At 41.2% G+C, this 20,081-nt stretch overlaps 1 protein-coding gene and 1 pseudogene across 3 annotated transcripts in view; both read left to right on the top strand.

The window, feature by feature from the left end:
* The first annotated feature begins 2,410 nt into the window (after window positions 1-2,410).
* Window positions 2,411-7,825, top strand: LOC139564255 (fucolectin-4-like; annotated as a pseudogene).
* A 1,582-nt stretch (window positions 7,826-9,407) lies between these two features.
* LOC139564254 (fucolectin-6-like) overlaps window positions 9,408-20,081 on the top strand; it is a 30,748-nt gene continuing 20,074 nt past the window's right edge. Inside the window, exons 1-3 of one of the 3 annotated variants that reach the window (XM_071383630.1) lie at window positions 9,503-9,638; window positions 10,307-10,346; window positions 10,763-10,839. In XM_071383630.1, the coding sequence (XP_071239731.1) occupies window positions 10,764-10,839 (76 nt within the window). In that variant the 5' untranslated portion in view covers window positions 9,503-9,638; window positions 10,307-10,346; window position 10,763. Of the gene's footprint in view, window positions 9,639-10,306; window positions 10,347-10,762; window positions 10,840-20,081 lie in introns of all 3 variants that reach the window. The other 2 variants (XM_071383629.1, XM_071383628.1) reach the window with 2 other exon arrangements.

Raw genomic sequence — 20,081 nt, 5'->3', positions numbered from 1 at the left:
TGTTTTCTCCTGAACTTATTTAGGCTTGCCATAACAAAGGGGTTGAATACTTCTTGACTCAAGACATTTCAGCTTGTTATTTGTCATTCATTTGTAAACATTTCGGGGGAAAAAAACATATGGGGTATTGTGTGTAGGCCAGTGACAAACAATCTCAATATAATCCATTTTAAATTCAGGCTGTAACACAACAATATATTTTTTTAAGTCAAGGGATGTGAATACTTTCTGAAGGCACTGTACTTAGATAATTTACATTGTAGGTAACATTCTCTCTGTGTAGGGAAAGTCTATGTTTAAATGTATTAACAGTTGAGTATTTTTTATTTCACACTGTAAACATAGTTATATTGAGTACATGCATTTAGATATGTTTAATTGAAAATGCATATTCTGTAAAGGCTCCTATCATTGTAATGTATTGTATGTCCATGTATTTGGAGAAGATAAAGTGTAACACAACACCTACTTTTCAGAAGCATTTCATGGTTTCACCTAGAATGCAATTATCAAAGATATTTGGATTGGAATATTATGGCCTAACCCTATGTTTTTAAATTCTCAAAACCAAGACATTTAGCTTAGTCACCTGTGTACGCACTCACACATGCATGGACACACATACTGTATGCACACTCACTTGGTCATGTAGAAGAGTGTGGATTGTAATTGCACCAGGACCGTAAGGAAACATTGAAGTCATTTTATAATTAGACACTTTTAATCTACTTTTATCGGAATGAATTTAGTCATCAACTGCAGTAAAATATCTGATGTGGAATAAGAATACATACAATATGTTGCCTGCTCCTGTACATGCTCTTGAGATTCTATAAGTAGCAAAGTATACAACTACTCTGTAACACGTTTAACATGTGTAGATGTTTCCTGTTATTCCCTTCCATATCACGATATCCTGATCATTCAGTTATACTGTCTGTATTTCGCCATAAATTGGAATCATGTTTCAGTTGTCTCAAAGATTACTCAGCCTTATCTATTCTGATAATATCATATGTCACACGTTTTACTTGTAGAAAACAATAAAGATCACAAGGTCATTGACTTGGTGACTGGTGTATAAATACCTCTGTGAGATTCAGGTTACTCTACTGAACCTTTACCTACATCAACATCAACAGTCACTTTATTATTTTGAGTGTGAAGGTAAGAGGATATTTCTAATACTACTTGGAATTGCTTTATATTATATTATATTTTCTGCCTTACTACAAAAGTACATCAACCCTTGATTTACATAACAGTTACGGCATAATAACAATGTCATAATTCAGCAGTGACTTGGACATTCTTATGCATTGTATACTGTATCTTTCTTTACACAACTAAGCTGCTTACCTGTGAGAAAAGTTTATTTGCTGTTTTTTACAATACATACACATACAAATATAAAATTGGGAGCACTGCTTTGTAAAGAATATAAATAATGTCAAACAAAAAAATATGTTTCTGCTGTTGCAATATGGGTCTGTTTATATGTTACTGCAATGTGAGCCCTGTGTCTGAGCAATGTGCCTGTACCACTGAATCTGTAATGTGTCTGTACCACTGAATCTGCAATGTTGTAATGGCAGATTTCCTCCTCTTCGTCTGAAGAGGAGGTGTAGCAGGGATCGGACCAAAGCGCAGCGTGGTTAGTGTTTATCATGTTTTAATAATGACAAAAACGTGAACACTACAAACTACAAAACAATAAATGTGAAAAACCGAAACAGTCCGATCTGGTTCATAGACACAAAGACAGAAGACAACCACCCACAAAACCCAACACAAAACAGGCTACCTAAATATGGTTCCCAATCAGAGACAATGACTAACACCTGCCTCTGATTGAGAACCATATCAGGCCAAACATAGAAACGAAAAAACTAGACACACAACATAGAATGCCCACTCAGCTCACGTCCTGACCAACACTAAAACAACGAAAACACAAAAGAACTATGGTCAGAACGTGACAAATGTGCCTGTACCACTGAATCTGCAATGTGCCTGTACCACTGAATCTGTAATGTGTCTGTACCACTGAATCTGCAATGTGCCTGTACCACTGAATCTGTAATGTGTCTGTACCACTGAATATGTAATGTGTCTGTACCACTGTATCTGTAATGTGTCTGTACCACTGTATCTGTAATGTGTCTGTACCACTGAATATGTAATGTGTCTGTACCACTGAATCTGTAATGTGTCTGTACCACTGAATCTGTAATGTGTCTGTACCACTGAATCTGCAATGTGCCTGTACCACTGAATCTGTAATGTCTCTGTACCACTGAATATGTAATGTGCCTGTACCACTGTATCTGCAATGTGTCTGTACCACTGTATCTGCAATGTGTCTGTACCACTGTATCTGTAATGTGTCTGTACCACTGTATCTGTAATGTTCCTGTACCACTGTATCTCCTACGACAGTAGCTGTACATTGGCTTGTTCTGTGATTCCCCTCCAGGATGATGAGACAGGCCATGTTCTTCCTCTTGCTGGCTCTTCTAGGAACGCCTACTGGTGCCATTGTTCCAAGTAAACACTTCCTCTTGTTGTTATCTCCAGATATATGATGCCTTTAGATTGACAGGGCAAAGCCTCTCATTATCAATACTAAGAGTGATATCAGTTTCTAAGTAGTCAAGAGTACTGTTGTCTGGTTCTCATTTACGACACGTCTGTAATAGAGCAGATAATAATCACACACAAGGAACTAGAAATTGGAATGAGCAGATTAGAATGTTATTGTGTCATGTACACCATTAAAATGCTCTCCTGCAGTCAAACAATATTATCCTCCTGCAGAAAATCTTGCCTTGCGTGGAAAAGCTACTCAGTCAAACCTCCTCGAGAACCCATGGTCAGGTTACAGCCATCCCTCAAATGCCATTGATGGGAACCGCAATTCACATTTCCATCATGGGTCCTGTGCTCTCACTGACTCTGAGACTAACCCCTGGTGGAGAGTGGACCTGCTTGATACCTACATAGTCACCTCTGTGACCATCACCAACAGAGGTGACTGCTGCCATACAAACATCAACGGTGCTGAAGTTCGCATTGGGAACTCCTTACAGGATGAGGGCATTCACAACACACTGTAAGACCACAATTACTTTCCAGGAATTTGTTATATATGATTGTTCTTTCGATTGCTCTCTCTCTCTCTCTCTCTCTCTCTCTCTCTCTCTCTCTCTCTCTCTCTCTCTCTCTCTCTCTCTCTCTCTCTCTCTCTCTCTCTCTCTCTCTCTCTCTCTCTCTCTCTCTCTCTCTCTCTCTCTCTCTCTCTCTCTCTCTCTCTCTCTCTCTCTCTCTCTCTCTCTCTCCAGAGCTGGTGTGATCTCCACCCTTGCAGCAGGTAGATCTCTAACTCTGAGGTGGACATCAGGTGTGGAAGGACGTTATGTGACTGTGGTTCTACCAGGGACAGGAAGACAACTGACACTGTGAAGTGGAGGTTTATGGGTACCTCGCCCCAACTGGTAAGGATAAGAGCTATCACTTGAATGGATGCATGTAGTTTTGGAATTGTACATGTTATTAGCACTAGTATTATACTGTAGGCACATACAGTGCCTTCAGGAAGTTTTCATACCCCTTGACTTATTCCACATTTTGTTGTGTTACAGACTGAATTCAAAATGGATTAAATCAATAAAAAATCTCACCCATCTACACACAATAGGCCATAATGACAAAGTGAAAACATGTTTTCAGATATTTGTCCAAATTGATTGATAATTAAATACAGAAATATCTAATTTCCATAAGTATTCACACCTCGGAGTCAATACATGTTAGAATCACCTTTGGCAGTGATTACAGCTGTGAGTCTTTCTGGTTAAGACTTTGCACACCTGGATTGTACAATATTTGGCCATTATTCTTTACAAAATTCTTCAAGCTCTGTCTAATTGGTTAATACTCTGTCTAATTTTCAAGTCTTTCCATAGATTTCAAGCAAATTTAAGTAAAAACTGTAATTCGGCCACTCAGTAACCTTCACTGTCTTCTTGGTAAGCAACTCCAGTGTAGATTTGGCCTTGTATAATAGGTTATTGCCCTGCTGAAAGGGTTTATCTCCCAGTGTCTGGTGGAAAGCAGACATGTACCAGGCTTTCCTCTAGGATTTTGCTTGTGCTTAGCCCCATTCCATTAATTTTTTATTCCACAAAAAATTCCTCAGTCCTTAACAATTACAAGCATACTCATAACATGATGCAGCCACCACTATGCTTGAAAATATTGAGAGTGGTACTCAGTAATGGGTTGTATTGGATTTTTCCCCAAACATAACACTTTGCAGTATTACTTTAGTGCCTTGATGCATACAGGATGCATGTGTTGGAATAGTTGTATTCTGTACAGGCTTCCTTCTTTTCACTCTGTCATTTAGGTTAGTATTGTGGAGTAACTAAAATGTTGTTGATCCATCCTCAGTTTTCTTCTATCAGAGCCATTAAACTCTGTAACTGTTTTAAAGTCACCATTGGCTTCATGGTGAAATCCCTGAGCGATTTCCTCGGGAAACTGAGTTAAGAAGGACGCCTGTATCTTTGTAGTGACTGGGTGTATTGATACATCATCCAAAGTGTAATTAATACCATGCTCAAAGGGATATCTGCTTTCTTTATTTTAACCCATCAACCAATAGGTGCCCTTGTTTGCGAGTCTTTGAAAAACCTCCCTGGTCTGTGTGGTTGAATCTGTGTTTGAAATTCACTGCTCGACTGAGGGACCTTATGAAGTTCTCATTCAAAAATCTTGTTAAGCTATTATTGACACAGAGTGAGTCCATGCAACTTATTATGTGACTTGTTAATGTTTCCTCCTGAACTTATTTAGGCTTGCCATAACAAAGGGGTTGAATACTTATTCAAAACTCATGTTGAACACTATTATTGATGAATGATAAGAGTCCATCTGCACTATTTTAAGGTCTGTACTACTGAATAGTGTCTGTTCCAGGTGTGTAGTAGTCAAAATAAGAGTCTTGGAGGAGATGGAGGCCCACACACTGTCGAAAAAATGTATAAATCCAAAACTGCGGCTTGAGTGCAAAATAAAGACGTTTATTAGAACACCACTGTGTCCAAAAAATCATAATGCAAGAAAGTTGCATAAATAAAAGGTGGAAACAAAACCACCGTTTCGGGCTCAGGCCATCGTCAGTGTAAATCATCGGCACACACACCTGGTTTCTATTACAATTATAATTGTGTATGTCATGATCAAGAAAACATCAGAAAATCTATAAATCAGTACCTACTACAATAGAATGCATGATCTACATTATATCTACAATATAAGCGGAAAGAGAAACATCATCAATTATTACTTTTACATATCCAATGTGAACATTTCCTCAGAATAAATAAGACAGGATTGTAAGAGTAGGAGGCTAGAGACACCCCTACATGGGTGATTTAGGGTCATTTCTCCTTACACTGATGATGGCCTGAGGCCTAAACATTTGTTTTGTTTTCACCTTTCATTTATGCACTTTCTTGCACTAAGAGTTTTTGGGCATCATGATGTTTTAATAAACATCTTTATTTTGGATTCAAGCCTAAGTTTTGGATTTAATCTTTTTTTTTGACAGTGTGCGGGTCTCTCCCAAACACTATTATTGCACACATAGTGAGTCAATGCAACTTATTATTTTGCTTTAAGCAAATGTTTACTCTGGAACTTATTTAGGCTTGCCACAATGAAGGGGTTGAAAACTTATTGACTCAAGATATTTTAGCTTACTTTTTTTGATTAATTTGTCAATTTTTGGAAAAAACATAATTCCACTTTGACATTATGGGGTATTGTGTGTAGGCCAGCAACAAAACAATCTCAATCTAATCCATTTTAAATTCAGGCTGTAACACAAAATGTGTAAAAGGTCAAGGGGTGTGAATACATTCTAAAGGCACTGTACTTTGTATCCCTAATTTACTCAAGTGTTTCCATTATTTTGGCAGTTACCTGTACAAAACACCTTCATGAAACCAGTCATAACATCTTTATAAGTAATGCAGTGTCATTCATAACAACAGTCATAACATATTTATTCAACATAATTCGTAAGAAATGTTCAAAATAAAAGTCCCCTCGAATAGCTCTTTATTTATCATTTCAACGGAAATTCATATTTCCACTGTAACAGTACCCAACCCCCTGACACACTATTCACGCAACAGTCTGGGAGCACCGGGTAAGCCTCAGAGCATTGCCCAGGTAGCAGTAAAGGGGTTTATATGCCTTGCTCAAGGCCGCAATGACAGTAAGGCAGGTGTGTCAAATTCAACTCCTGGAGCATGTGTCTAATGGTTTTTGCTATTTCCTTTCAATTAGTATCCAGTAAACACCTAGACAACCAGGTGAGTGGAGTTCCTAACTAGTCAATTACCTTAATTGATTAATAAAGGAAGGCCTGAAAACCCGCAGACACTCTGTCCTCCAGAAATTGGTTTAACACCCGCTTTAGGGATTGCAATCAGACCTGGGTGTAAATAGTACATTTCACATGATTGAGCTTGCCTGGCACAGTGGAACAATTGGAATAGTCCCAAAAGTGCAAACCCTGAAATATTTAAAATGCTATTTGATCTCAGGTCTGGAAGGCACCAGAGCAATTGATGTTATTGTAATGTGTTGAGTAACCTTGACTAAGACATGAGAACTTGCATTAGCTCCCCAAGCTAATACCCTGGCTTTAGCTCAGAGGCATTGTGGTGTGCAGGACTGACCCAGTCAGTAATACCAACAACCATCCAGCTCACTCCCACTAGATTTTTCTATTCAAATAACTTATAATGAAAAATATATATATTTTTAAGGTTCTTTATGAATGATGTTGAATAAATGGGTTATGAAGGTTGTTATGAATGAAACTGCAACATTGACGAAGGGGTCATGAATGGTTTCATAAAGGTGTTATGAACGCATTATGTATTCCCCCTTCATATAAAGTGTTACCGTTATTATACAGTGTTTCACAGAAGAAAATAAAATTCTTAAAACTTTTGTCCAGGAATGAATGTGGCGATAACAGGAAAGGCCACTCAGTCATCATTATATGGGTTTGGGTTTGCTAACAATGCCATCGACGGGAACCGAAATGGTATTTATGGAGATGGTTCCTGCACCCACACCAAAGCCAACTATAACCCCTGGTGGCGACTGGACCTTCTAAAGACCTACAAAGTGTTCTCCATCACCATCACCAACAGAGTGGACAGTGTTCCCAACAGACTGAATGGAGCTGAGATCCGCATCGGAGACTCAAAGGACAACAACAATGGCAACAACAATCCCAGGTGAACAAAAGTGTAAAGCACTTTACTCAGAGGGTTCTACACTGAACCTAAAAGAGTTATACCTGGAACCAATAAGCGTTCTAACCGATCAGATTTGCTACTGTCGGTTTAGTGTAAAATTGGTCAACGCTAAAGTGTGTAATCCACATATGACAGGGTGCAAACAGTGTCATAGACACCTTTGCTGCAGTAAGTTATCAGTGTGTTTGATTGTGCAGGTGTGCTGTGATCTCCTCTATACCTGGAGGCTTCTCCAGCACCTTCCAGTGTAACGGCATGGACGGTCGATACATCAATGTGGTCCTTCCAGGAAGAAGTGAATACCTGACCCTGTGTGAGGTGGAGGTCTATGGGTCACCACTGGACTGATAGATCCAGAGCATTTATTACCAAAATGTAATCTGGAGAACAAGATACACTGTTTTCTGGACTTGATAGATAACTTATATTGTAGTTATGTACACTTAGAAAAAAGGGTTCCAAAAATGTTCTTCGGCGGTTCCCATTTGAGAACCCTTTTGGGCTCCAGGTAGAACCCTTTTGGGTTCTATGTAGAACCCTCTTTAGGAAGGGTTCTGTATGGAACCCAAAAGGGTTCTACATACCTGCAACCAAAAAGTGTTCTTCAAAGGGTTATCCTATGGGGACAGCCGAAGAACCCTTTAAGGTTCTAGATACACTCTTAGATAAAAAGGAGCTATGTGTAGGATAAATCCATGTTAAAATTCATTAACAGTTTAGAATTTGTATTTCATATTGTAAATATTGTTATATTGAGTACATTTATAAATGGCTCCTATCATTGTAATGTATTGTATGTCCATGTATTTGGAGAAGATAAAGTGTAACACAGCACCTACGTTTCGGAAGCATTTCATGGTGTCAAGCATGTACACACACACTCACATATGCAAGCACACACATACTGTATACACACTCACTTGGTCAGGTAGAAGAGTGTGGATTGCAATTGCACTAGACAGTAAGAAGACATTGAAGTAATTTTATAATTATACCCTTTTAGTCTATTTTTATTGAATTGAATTTAGTCATCAACTGCAATAGAATATCTGAAGTGGAATAAGAATACATGCAATATGTATGGTTCCTGTATGCTTTTGAGATTCTATAAGTAGCAATGTTAACAACTACTCTGTAACACATTGAACATGTTTCCTGTTATTCCCTTCCACACCACTATATCCTGATCATTCAATTATACTGTCTGTATCTTGCGATAAATTGGAATCATGTTTAATTATTTATGTCACAGGGTGGAAAAGTGACATGTTCTAAGGTTTGAGTTGAGCAGAGTGAAGCAGAGGCAAACAACAAAAGGTATATTTTTTATTTTCATACGGCGTGGTTTTCACTTGTCACCGTTTCAGTAATCAAGTTTCAATACGTTCTCAATTCGTTTTCACAATTCAGTGAGAATGCTTTATCTCCGAATAAAATGTTCTCTTTACTTTTAATTTAAAAACCATGTTACTTCAAATCATCAGACAAACATATAATCTAAACCAAAGAAACAAAGGGGCACATTAAGCAGTGCAGGCCAGAAGGCAGGTTACAAAAAGGATCCACTGAAGCAAATGTTTCACACAAAAATAAATAAAAACCCATATTTACTCATAGCAAATACCAAAGTCCACTTGAGCATGAAGTCCTCCAATACCTGCTAGCAGCTCTCCCACATGGTGTCCTTGGACAGCCAGAGCCACTCTTGTAGCCTTCTACAAGACACAAGCCAACACATTATTGTTCCCGTCATCGGGACGAATGTGTGAATGTCACAAGGGCACTTTCTCTAGGAGGCTTTTGTCTAGTTCCCAGGATGGTCCTGGGATGTCATTGAGGACCAGATAAGGATGTTTTTAGGACGTTCTCAGGACATTCAGTGTATCAGTTGTCAGGATGTCTTTAATGGTCCCAAAGAAACGTCACTAGGATGTTGTAATGGATCCTGTCCGTCAGTGGTTAGATTCCAGCATTTTACAGAAGTTTCTCTTGTGTTCCCTCCATGAATGCCCGGTCATGAAACAAGCAGCCCTGTTGATGATTAACTGGAGCTGGTTGAGACCTGTCTTATCGCACTGATGTAGGGCTGGAAGTCAAACTATGGAACAGTAGTGCAGGTGACTAATTATCATGGTATGGTAAATTGTTAGGAGGATGTCTTTGGAGACGAGAGGTGGGGGGTGTTTGACTTTGTGACTGGTGTATAAATGAATCAGTCAGATTCAGCTGTCTACAGAGCTTTTACCTACATCACCATCAACATCAACAGTGACCTTATTTTTGTTGAGTGTGAAGGTAAGAGGATATTACAATCTAATACTATTTGAAATTGTCTTCTATTACGTTATATTTTCTGCCTTACACAACCACACATTAACTGTTGATTTACATAACAGTTATTTCATAATAATAATGTCTTAATTCAGCAGTGGATTGAATTCAGATGGGCATGATGTTCCCATAATCCTTTACTTAAATGCATGCTGATGTGTTTGCAAGGAGGCTGTGATTGCAAAGAGACAACAAGCTGGACTGTATTTTATACTGAAAGACTTGTATTCTATTTTTAAAAGTAGCAAGTTCATGAAAGGAGAGAATAGTGCTAAGAGTAATGCAATACCTCTCATTGTCCTTTCTGCTAATATCATACTCTCTTGAATTACGTTCTTTATTAAGTAGAATTCTTGCAGACATTTAAGCCTGTTATATTAAAATAAGTGCCTTTAAAGAAAAGTTTTATACATCAGATTTTTTATATGAATAAAGTATTTCTAAATAGCCAAAGCCATCTGCCTTTTGACATGTCCCTTTTCTGAGGAAGATTTTAACCCAAAAATTTCCCCAGGTCTTCACCATAATAGTAAAGCACTAGTTATTTTGTTGCATTGACAATGTCATTTCTGAAGATTATTACTAATTTCACGAGATTAGTGATACATTTACATTTGTCCCTCATTTTCAAGCTCAACTATGCTACGGGAACTGAAGTCTTATTGTCATATGGTGATTACTTTTTAAATAATATTTTCAATTAAAACATGGTGGAAAACTGAGCAAGTGAAGAATAACACGTCAACAATGTTACACATAGATGATAGACTAGAAATGTTGAAAAAAATTATAAAATGAACGTCAACATGTGCTCTTTATGACAGAATGTTAAAATGAGTTGAAATGAATAGTATAAAACATTTAAATATTACACTACCCAAAATGCACTCTCTTGGTGTTTATTGTTCTTCTTGAGCGGTGAGTAAAACAATATTTAAAATGTCTTTGTTCAAGTGAGCTGAATTTATACAAATTATAAATTGTGATTGAATTGCAGCCTAACAGATAGTTTCAGTTTTTCTGTCAATGTTTCTGTGGACTGGTTCCTATCAGACCCATTGTTGACTTGCTCTGGGCTTTTCCTCCAGGATGGTGAGATCAGCCATGATGTTCATCTTGTTGACTCTGCTGGAACTGGCATGCTCTATTGGTGCGACCATCCCAAGTAATCACATCTCTAATTCCTTTCCTCCTGTTAACTGATAGATATACAACCTGGTCTGAGAGCATTTCGTATCATTCTGTACATAAATCCAAGACTCTCCATTTAGTATGATATGTTACGTTTGATATGGTTACATAAGACAGATGGTTACTTAAGGCGAAAACTATAGTAGTGTGGTTAGTTGGATGGATGGGCGGACGTATAACGCGAACCTCTAGCAACCCTAAAATCGTGAGTTCGAATCCTATCATGGACAACTTTAGCTAATTGGCAACTTTTTGACTACTTACTACTTTTGAGCTACATTGCAACTACTTAGCATATTAACTAACCTAACCTCAACCTTTTTCGACCAACCCTTCCCCTAACCCTAACCTTAACTCTTGACCTAACTCCTAAAAGTAACCCTAACCCTAACCTTAACCCTAACTCCTAACCCTAACACCTAGCCTAGCTAACGTTAGCCACCTAGCTAGTATTTGTAACTTATCATACTTTTTCAAATTCGTAACATACCATACTTTTAGCAAATTCGTAACATATCATAAGTTTGCAAATATGTAACATATAAAACGTTTAGCAAATTCGTAATATGTAATACGAATTGTAATTCTTAACATATCATACGAAATGAGTGATGAACATCCACAAATTAATACATACCATATGAAACATAACATATCGTGCTAAATGTGTGTGTTATGCATTTACATACAGAATAATATGAAATGCTCTGAGACCAGGTTGAGATATAATGCCCTTTAAATTAACAGGGCAAGGTCTCTTACTATGAAATGTGAGGTAATATTATATCTCAATGTATTTATGACACAACTTGCAGATTTATGTACTAGGATCATATCATTGGCCTTGGTGTTAAAAAGTGATGGCTGAAAGATGGCGCCGACTGACCTGGCAGCTCTGCTTCCAGCTCCTAAGCAACTTTGCAGTATTTCGTTTTTGTGTGTGGAATTTTTAACATTATTATCCCATAGCGTTTTTTGTGTTATTACATACAGCCGGAAATAACTTTTGGATATCAGAGTGGCGGTAACTCACCAGCATTACGACCAGGATTACAACTTTCCTGAATTGGTTGCGTTGTTCGCACCACCCAGGGCAATTTAACTTATCCTAGAGTCTGCTCCAAGACGACGCCGGCGAAGAAGAGGTATTCGGAGTGGACTTCTAGTCCGACTCAGGAGGCGGGCACACCATCCACTGCTTCAGAGTATATTACTTGCTAAAGTTCAGACTCTGGACAATAAAGTAGACAAATCAAATTGTATTGGTCACATATGCAGATGTTAATGTGAGTGTAGCGAAATGCTTATGCTTCTAGTTCCGTCCGTGCAGTAATATCTAACAAGTAATCTAACAATTTCACAACAACTACCTTATACAACTACCTCTTTTTTCCAAGATGGCGTAGCAGTGCAGACGTGGTTTGTCGTCCTCTCTTTTACTTTTTGTATTTTTCGTCCTTTTTGTATATATTTCAATTTATTTTTCAATCTCTTTTCCATTTTTAAACTAAATATACCTTCCGGTAACCTTGCCTCTCTCAATGTGACACGGATCCGCAATTTATTTTTTTAGACCTTAGACAGAACCTCTATCAGAAGCTAGCCATCAGAAGCTAACCAGCTAATTAGCTACTAGCTATTTAGTCACTGTTAGCCACTGCTAGCGCCTTTTACCTTCTACCTTTTACCTGCACAGGCACCAGCCGTTTTTTAGCCTGGATAATACCTGCCAGCCTCAGACTGTTTTTCTCCACTACAACGAAACCCTGGACCATTACTCCTGATCATCACAGCTAGCTAGCTGCCGCTGAGTGACCCAGCCCCGAAGCTAGCCCTGAGCCAGGCGCATCTCCCGGCTAGCAAACGAAATTACTACAACTACAATACCTCTTTCGCCATCTGGCCCGACCCCTTCGTCGACACGGCGCCCCGCCGTACCACCACGACTAGTCCGCAAACGTAATTCCATCCGCTGTGCCCTCAACCGGCCTTTGCCGGATGTCGGAGCAGACGCTTCTACTTACCCTGGCCTGCTAACTTTAAACGCCGTGTCTCCCGCGTGCTAGCGTAGTAACTACTACCCCGCGGCTTCCCTGTTCCATCGATTGCTGTTCACTGGACCCTATGATCACTTGGCTACAAAGCTGATGCCTGCTGGACTGTTCATTTATCACGGTACTCCACTTTGTTTACTTTTTGTTAATCCGTCGGCCCTAGCCCCGAACTCAGGCCCTGTTTGTAGTTAACCGACACTCTCTGCCCATTCATCGCCATTTTACCTGTTGTTGTTATCTTAGCTGATTAGCTGTTGTTATCTTAGCTAGCTCTCCCAATCAACACCTGTGATTGCTTTATGCCTCGCTTTATGTCTCTCTTGAATGTCAATATGCCTTGTATACTGTTGTTTAGGATAGTTATCATTGTTTTAGTTTACTGCGGAGCCCCTAGTCCCACTCAACATGCCTCATATACCTCCTTTGTCCCACCTCCCACACATGCGGTGACCTCACCCAGTATAACCAGCGTGTCCAGAGATGCAACCTCTCTTATCACCACTCGGTGCCTGGGCTTACCTCCACTGTACCCGCACCCCACCATACCCCTGTCTGCACATTATGGCCTGAATCTATTCTACCACACCCAGAAATCTGCTCCTTTTATTCTCTGTCCCCAACGCACTAGACGACCAGTTTTGATAGCCTTTAGCCGTACCCTCATCCTACTCCCCCTCTGTTCCTTGGGTGATGTGGAGGTTAATCCAGGCCCTGCGTGTCCCCAGGCACTCTCATTTGTTGACTTCTGTAATCGAAAAAGCCTTGGTTTCATGCATGTTAACATCAGAAGCCTCCTCCCTAAGTTTGTTTTACTCACTGCTTTAGCACACTCCGCCAACCCTGATGTCCTTGCCATGTCTGAATCCTGGCTTAGGAAAGCCACCAAAAATTTGATTTCCATACCCAACTACAACATTTTGTGTCAAGATAGAACTGCCAAAGGGGGAGGAGTTGCAATCTACTGCAGAGATAGCTTGCAAAGTTCTGTCATACTTTCCAGGTCTATGCCCAAACAATTCAAGCTTCTAATTTTAAAAATTAATCTCTCCAGAAATAAGTCTCTCACTTTTGCCGCCTGTTATAGACCCCCCTCAGTTCCCAGCTGTGCCCTGGACACCATATGTGAATTGATTGACCCCGTCTATCTTTAGAGTTCGTTCTGTTAGGTGACCTAAACTGGGATATGCTTAACACCCCAGCAGTCCTACAATCTAAGCTAGATGCCCTCAACCTCACACAAATTGTCAAGGAACCCACCAGGTACAACCCTAAATCCGTAAACATGGGCACCCTCATAGATATTATCCTGACCAACTTGCCCTCCAAATACACCTCTGCTGTTTTCAGTCAGGAGCTCAGCGATCACTGCCTCATTGCCTGCATATGCTATGTGTCCGTTGTCAAACGACCACCCCTCATCACTGTCAAACGCTCCCTAAAACATTCCGGCGAGCAGGCCTTTCTAATTGACCTGGCCCAGGTATCCTGGAAGGATATTGACCTCATCCCGTCAGTCGAGAATGCCTAGTCGTTCTATAAAAGTTATTTCTTCACCATCTTAAATAAGCATGCCCCTTTCAAAAAAATTTTGAACTAAGAACAGATATAGCGCTTGGTTCACTCCAGACCTGACTGCCCTTGACCAGCACAAAAACATCCTGTGGCGGACTGCAATAGCATCTAATAGTCCCCGCGATATGCAACTGTTCAGGGAAGTCAGGAACCAATCAGTCAGGAAAGCAAAGGCTAGCTTTTCAAAAAGAAATTTGAATCCTGTAGCTCTAACTCCAAAAAGTTTTGGGATACTGTAAAGTCCATGGAGAACAAGAGCACCTCCTCCCAGCTGCCCACTGCACTGAGGCTAGGTAACACTGTCACCACCGATAAATCCATAATAGAAAAATGCTTATTGAAATTTTAGACTACGGCTGGCCATGCTTTCCTCCTGGCTACCCCAACCCCGGCCAACAGCTCCGCAACCCCTGCAGCTACTTGCCCGAGCGTCAACCAGCTTCGCCTTCACCCAAATCCAGATAGCAGATGTTCTGAAAGAGCTGCAAAACCTGGACCCGAACAAATCAGCTGGGCTAGACAATCTGGACCCTCCGAGATCCCCAAAGATTGGAAAGCTGCCGCGGTCATCCCCCTCTTCAAAGGGGGTGACACTCTAGACACAAACTGTTATAGACCTATATCCATCATGCCCTGCCTTAATAAAGTCCTCGAAAGCCAAGTTAATAAACAGATCACTGACCATTTCGAATCCCACCGTACCTTCTCCGCTGTGCAATCCGGTTTCCGAGCTGGTCATGGGTGCACCTCAGCCACGCTCAAGGTCCTAAATGATATCATAACCGCCATCGATAAAAGACAGTACTGTGCAGCCGTCTTCACCAACCTGGCCAAGGCCTTCGGATCTGTCAATCACCGTATTCTTATCGGCAGACTCAATAGCCTTGGTTTCTCAAATGACTGCCTCGCCTGGTTCACCAATTACTTCGCAGACAGAGTTCAGTGTGTCAAATCGGAGGGCCTGTTGTCCGGACCTCTGGCAGTCTCTATGGGGGTACCACAGGGTTCATTTCTAGAGCCGACTCTTTTCTCTGTATATATCAACAATGTCGCTCTTGCTGCGGGTGATTCCCTGATCCACCTCTACCTCTTCTTTGGACACACTGTTAACTAACCTCCAAACGAGCTTCAATGCCATACCACACACCTTCCGTGGCCTCCAACTGCTCTTAAACGCTAGTAAAACCAAATGCATGCTTTTCAACCGTTCGCTGCCCGCACCTGCCCGCCCGACTAGCATCACTACTCTGGATGGTTCTGACCTAGAATATGTGGACAACTACAAATACCTAGGTGTCTGATTAGACTGTAAACTCTCCTTCCAGACTCATATCAAACATCTCCAATCCAAAATCAAATCTAGAATCGGCTTTCTATTTCGCAACAAAGCCTCCTTCACTCACGCAGCCAAACTTACCCTAGTAAAATTTACTATCCTACCGATCCTCGACTTCGGCGGTGTCATCTACAAAATAGCTTCCAATACTCTACTCAGCAAACTGGATGCAGTCTATCACAGTGCCATCTGTTTTGTTACCAAAGCCCCTTACACCACCCACCACTGCAACCTGTATGCTTTACATGTACAGTGAGGGAAAAAAGTATTTGATCCCCTGCTGATTTTGTACGTTTGCCCACTGACAAAGAAATTATCAGTCTATAATTTTAATGGTAGGTTTATTTGAACAGTGAGAGACAGAATAACAACAAAAATATCCAGAAAAATGCATGTCAAAAATGTTATGAATTGATTTGCATTTTAATGAGGGAAATAAGTATTTGACCCCTTCTCAATCAAAAAAGATTTCTGGCTCCCAGGTGTCTTTCATACAGGTAACGAACGGAGATTAGGAGCACACTCTTAAAGGGAGTGCTCCTAATCTCAGTTTATTACCTGTATAAAAGATACCTGTCCACAGAAGCAATCAATCAATCAGATTCCAAACTCTCCACCATGGCCAAGACCAAAGAGCTCTCCAAGGATGTCAGGGACAAGATTGTAGACCTACACAAGGCTGGAATGGGCTACAAGACCATCGCCAAGCAGCTTGGTGAGAAGGTGACAACAGTTTCTGTGATTATTCGCAAATGGAAGAAACACAAAAGAACTGTCAATCTCCCTCAGCCTGGGGCTCCATGCAAGATCTCACCTCGTGGAGTTGCAATGATCATGAGAACGGTGAGGAATCAGCCCAGAACTACACAGGAGGATCTTGTCAATGATCTCAAGGCAGCTGGGACCATAGTCATCAAGAAAACAATTGGTAACACACTATGCCGTGAAGGACTGAAATCCTGCAGCGCCCGCAAGGTCCCCCTGCTCAAGAAAGCACATATACATGCCCGTCTGAAGTTTGCCAATGAACATCTGAATGATTCAGAGGACAACTGGGTGAACGTGTTGTGGTAAGATGAGACCAAAATGGAGTTCTTTGGCATCAACCCAACTTGCCGTGTTTGGAGGAGGAGGAATGCTGCCTATGACCCCAAGAAACCATCCCCACCGTCAAACATGGAGGTGGAAACATTATGCTTTTGGGGTGTTTTTCTGCTAAAGGGACAGGACAACTTCACCGCATCAAAGGGACGATGGACGGGGCCATGTACCGTCAAATCTTGGGTGAAAACCTCCTTCCCTCAGCCAGGGTATTGAAAATGGGTCGTGGATGGGTATTCCAGCATGACAATGACCCAAAACACACGGCCAAGGCAACAAAGGAGTGGCTCAAGAAGAAGCACATTAAGGTCCTGGAGTGGCCTAGCCAGTCTCCAGACCTTAATCCCATAGAATATCTGTGGAGGGAGCTGAAGGTTCGAGTTGCCAAACGTCAGCCTCGAAACCTTAATGACTTGAAGAAGATCTGCAAAGAGGAGTGGGACAAAATCCCTCCTGAGATGTGTGCAAACCTGGTGGCCAACTACAAGAAACGTCTGACCTCTGTGATTGCCAACAAGGGTTTTGCCACCAAGTACTAAGTCATGTTTTGCAGAGGGGTCAAATACTTATTTCCCTCATTAAAATGCAAATCAATTCATAACATTTTTGACATGTGTTTTTCTGGATTTTTTTGTTGATATTCTGTCTCTCACTGTTCAAATAAACCTACCATTAAAATTATAGACTGATAATTTCTTTGTCAGTGGGCAAACGTACAAAATCAGCAGGGGATCAAATACTTTTTTCCCTCACTGTATGCTCCTGTATGTTCTCTGCTGCCAGTGACTGGAATGAATTGCAAAAATCGCTGAAGCTGCAGACTTACATTTCCCTCACTAACTTTAAACATCAGCTATCTGAGCAGCTAACCAATCGCTGCAGCTGTACATAGTCCATCTGTAAATAGCCCACCCAATCTAGCTACCTCATCCCCATATTGTTTTTATTTACTTTTCTGCTCTTTTGCACACCAGTATCACTACTTGCACATCATCATCTGCTCATCTATCACTCCGGTGTTAATCTGCTAAATTGTAATTACTTCGCCTCTTTGGCCAATTTATTGCCTTACCTCTTCACGCCATTTGCACACACTGTATATAGACTTTCTTTTTTTTCTATTGTGTTATTGACTGTACGCTTGTTTATTCCATGTGTAACTCTGTGGTGTTGTTGTTTGTGTCGCACTGCTTTGCTTTATCTTGGCCAGGTCGCAGTTGTAAATGAGAACTTGTTCTCAACTAGCTTACCTGGTTAATAAAGGTGAAATTTAAAAAATGTACAGAAAAATACACACAAGTGTAAAGGAATGAATAAGAATATGTACATATAAATATATGGATGAGCGATGGCCGAACGGTACAGTATATACATATGAGATGAGTAATGTAGGGTATGTAAACATTATATAAAGTGGCATTGTTTAAAGTGACTAGTGATATATTTGTTACATCACATTTTTTATTTTAAAAGTGGCTAGATATTTGAGTCAGTATGTTGGCAGCAGCCACTCAATGTTAGTGATGGCTGTTTAACAGTCTGATGGCCTTGAGATAGAAGCTGTTTTTCATTCTCTCGGACCCAGCTTTGATTTACTGACCTCGCCTTCTGGATGATAGCGGGGACAACAGGCAGTGACTCGGGTGATTGTTGTCCTTGATTATCTTTTTGGCCTTCCTGTGACATCGGGTGGCGTAGGTGTCAGGGCGGGCAGGTAGTTTGCCCCCCGGTGATGCGTTGTGCAGACCTCACTACCCTCTGGAGAGCCTTGCGGATGTGGGTGGAGCAGTTGCAATACCAGGCGGTGATACAGCCCGACAGGATGCTCTCGATTGTGCATCTGTAAAAGTTTGTAAGTGTTTTGGTGACAAGCCAAATTTCTTCAGCCTCCTGAGGTTGAAGAGGCGCTGTTGCGCCTTCTTCACCACGCTGTCTGGGTGGGTGGACCATATAAGTTTGTCCGTGATGTGTACGCCGAGGAACTTAAAACTTTCCACCTTCTCCACTGCTGTCTTGTCGATGTGGATAGGGGGTGCTCCCTCTGCTGTTTCCTGAAGTCTACGATCATCTCCTTTGTTTTGTTTACGTTGAGTGACAGGTTATTTTCCTGACACCACACTCCAATGGCCCTCACCTCCTCCCTGTAGGCCGTCTTGTCGTTGTTGGTAATCAAGCCTACCACTGTAGCGCCGTCTGCAAACTTGATGATTGAGTTGGAGGAGTGCATGGCCACGCAGTCATGGGTGAACAGGGAGTACAGGAGAGGGCTGAGCACGCACCCTTGTGGGGCCCCAGTGTTGAGGATCAGCGGGCTGGAGATGTTGTTTCCTACCCTCACCACCTGTGGGCGGCCCGTCAGAAAGTCCAGGACCCAGTTGCACAAGGCGGGGTCGAGACCCAGGGTCTCGAGCTTAATGAAGAGTTTGGAGGGTACTATGGTATTTAATGCTGAGCTGTAGTCGATGAACAGCATTCTTACATAGGTATTCCTCTTTGTCCAGATAGGTTAGGGTGTCAGGTAGGGTGGAGGTGATGTGATCCTTGACTAGTCTCTCAAAACACTTCATGATGACGGAAGTGAGTGCTACGGGGCGATAGTCGTTTAACTCAGTTACCTTAGCTTTCTTGGGAACAGGAACAATGGTGGCCCACTTGAAGCATGTGGGAACAGCAGACTGGGATAGGGATTGATTGAATATATCCGTAAACACACCAGCCAGCTGGTCTGCGCATGCTCTGAGGACACGGCTAGGGATGCCATCTGGGCCGGCAGCTTTGCGAGGGTTAACACATTTAAATGTTTTACTTACGTTGGCTGCTGTGAAGGAGAGCCCGCAGGTTTTAGTAGCGGGCCATGTCAGTGGCACTGAAACCACATATCCTGAGGCGGCATTTATTGTAGCTGTGGATTTTAACATAGCAAATTTGAGGAAAATGCTACCGAAGTTCTATCAACAAATTGACTGTAGTGAAGGGAAAACACACGACCACTGCTATTCTTTGCCTACAAGGCCCTCCCCCGCCTCGGCAAATCAAATCACAACTCCATTTTGCTCCTCTCTTCCTATAGGCAGAAACTCAAACAGGAAGTACCTGTGCTAAGGTCTATTCAACGCTGGTCTAACCAATCAGAATCCATGCTTCACTGAGTTC

This window comes from Salvelinus alpinus, chromosome 35 (genome assembly GCF_045679555.1).
Source record: "Salvelinus alpinus chromosome 35, SLU_Salpinus.1, whole genome shotgun sequence".
In the NCBI taxonomy this organism is placed as follows: domain Eukaryota; kingdom Metazoa; phylum Chordata; class Actinopteri; order Salmoniformes; family Salmonidae; genus Salvelinus; species Salvelinus alpinus.
The sequence above is the reverse complement of the archived record's forward strand: the minus strand, read 5'-3'. Positions and strand labels throughout refer to the sequence as shown.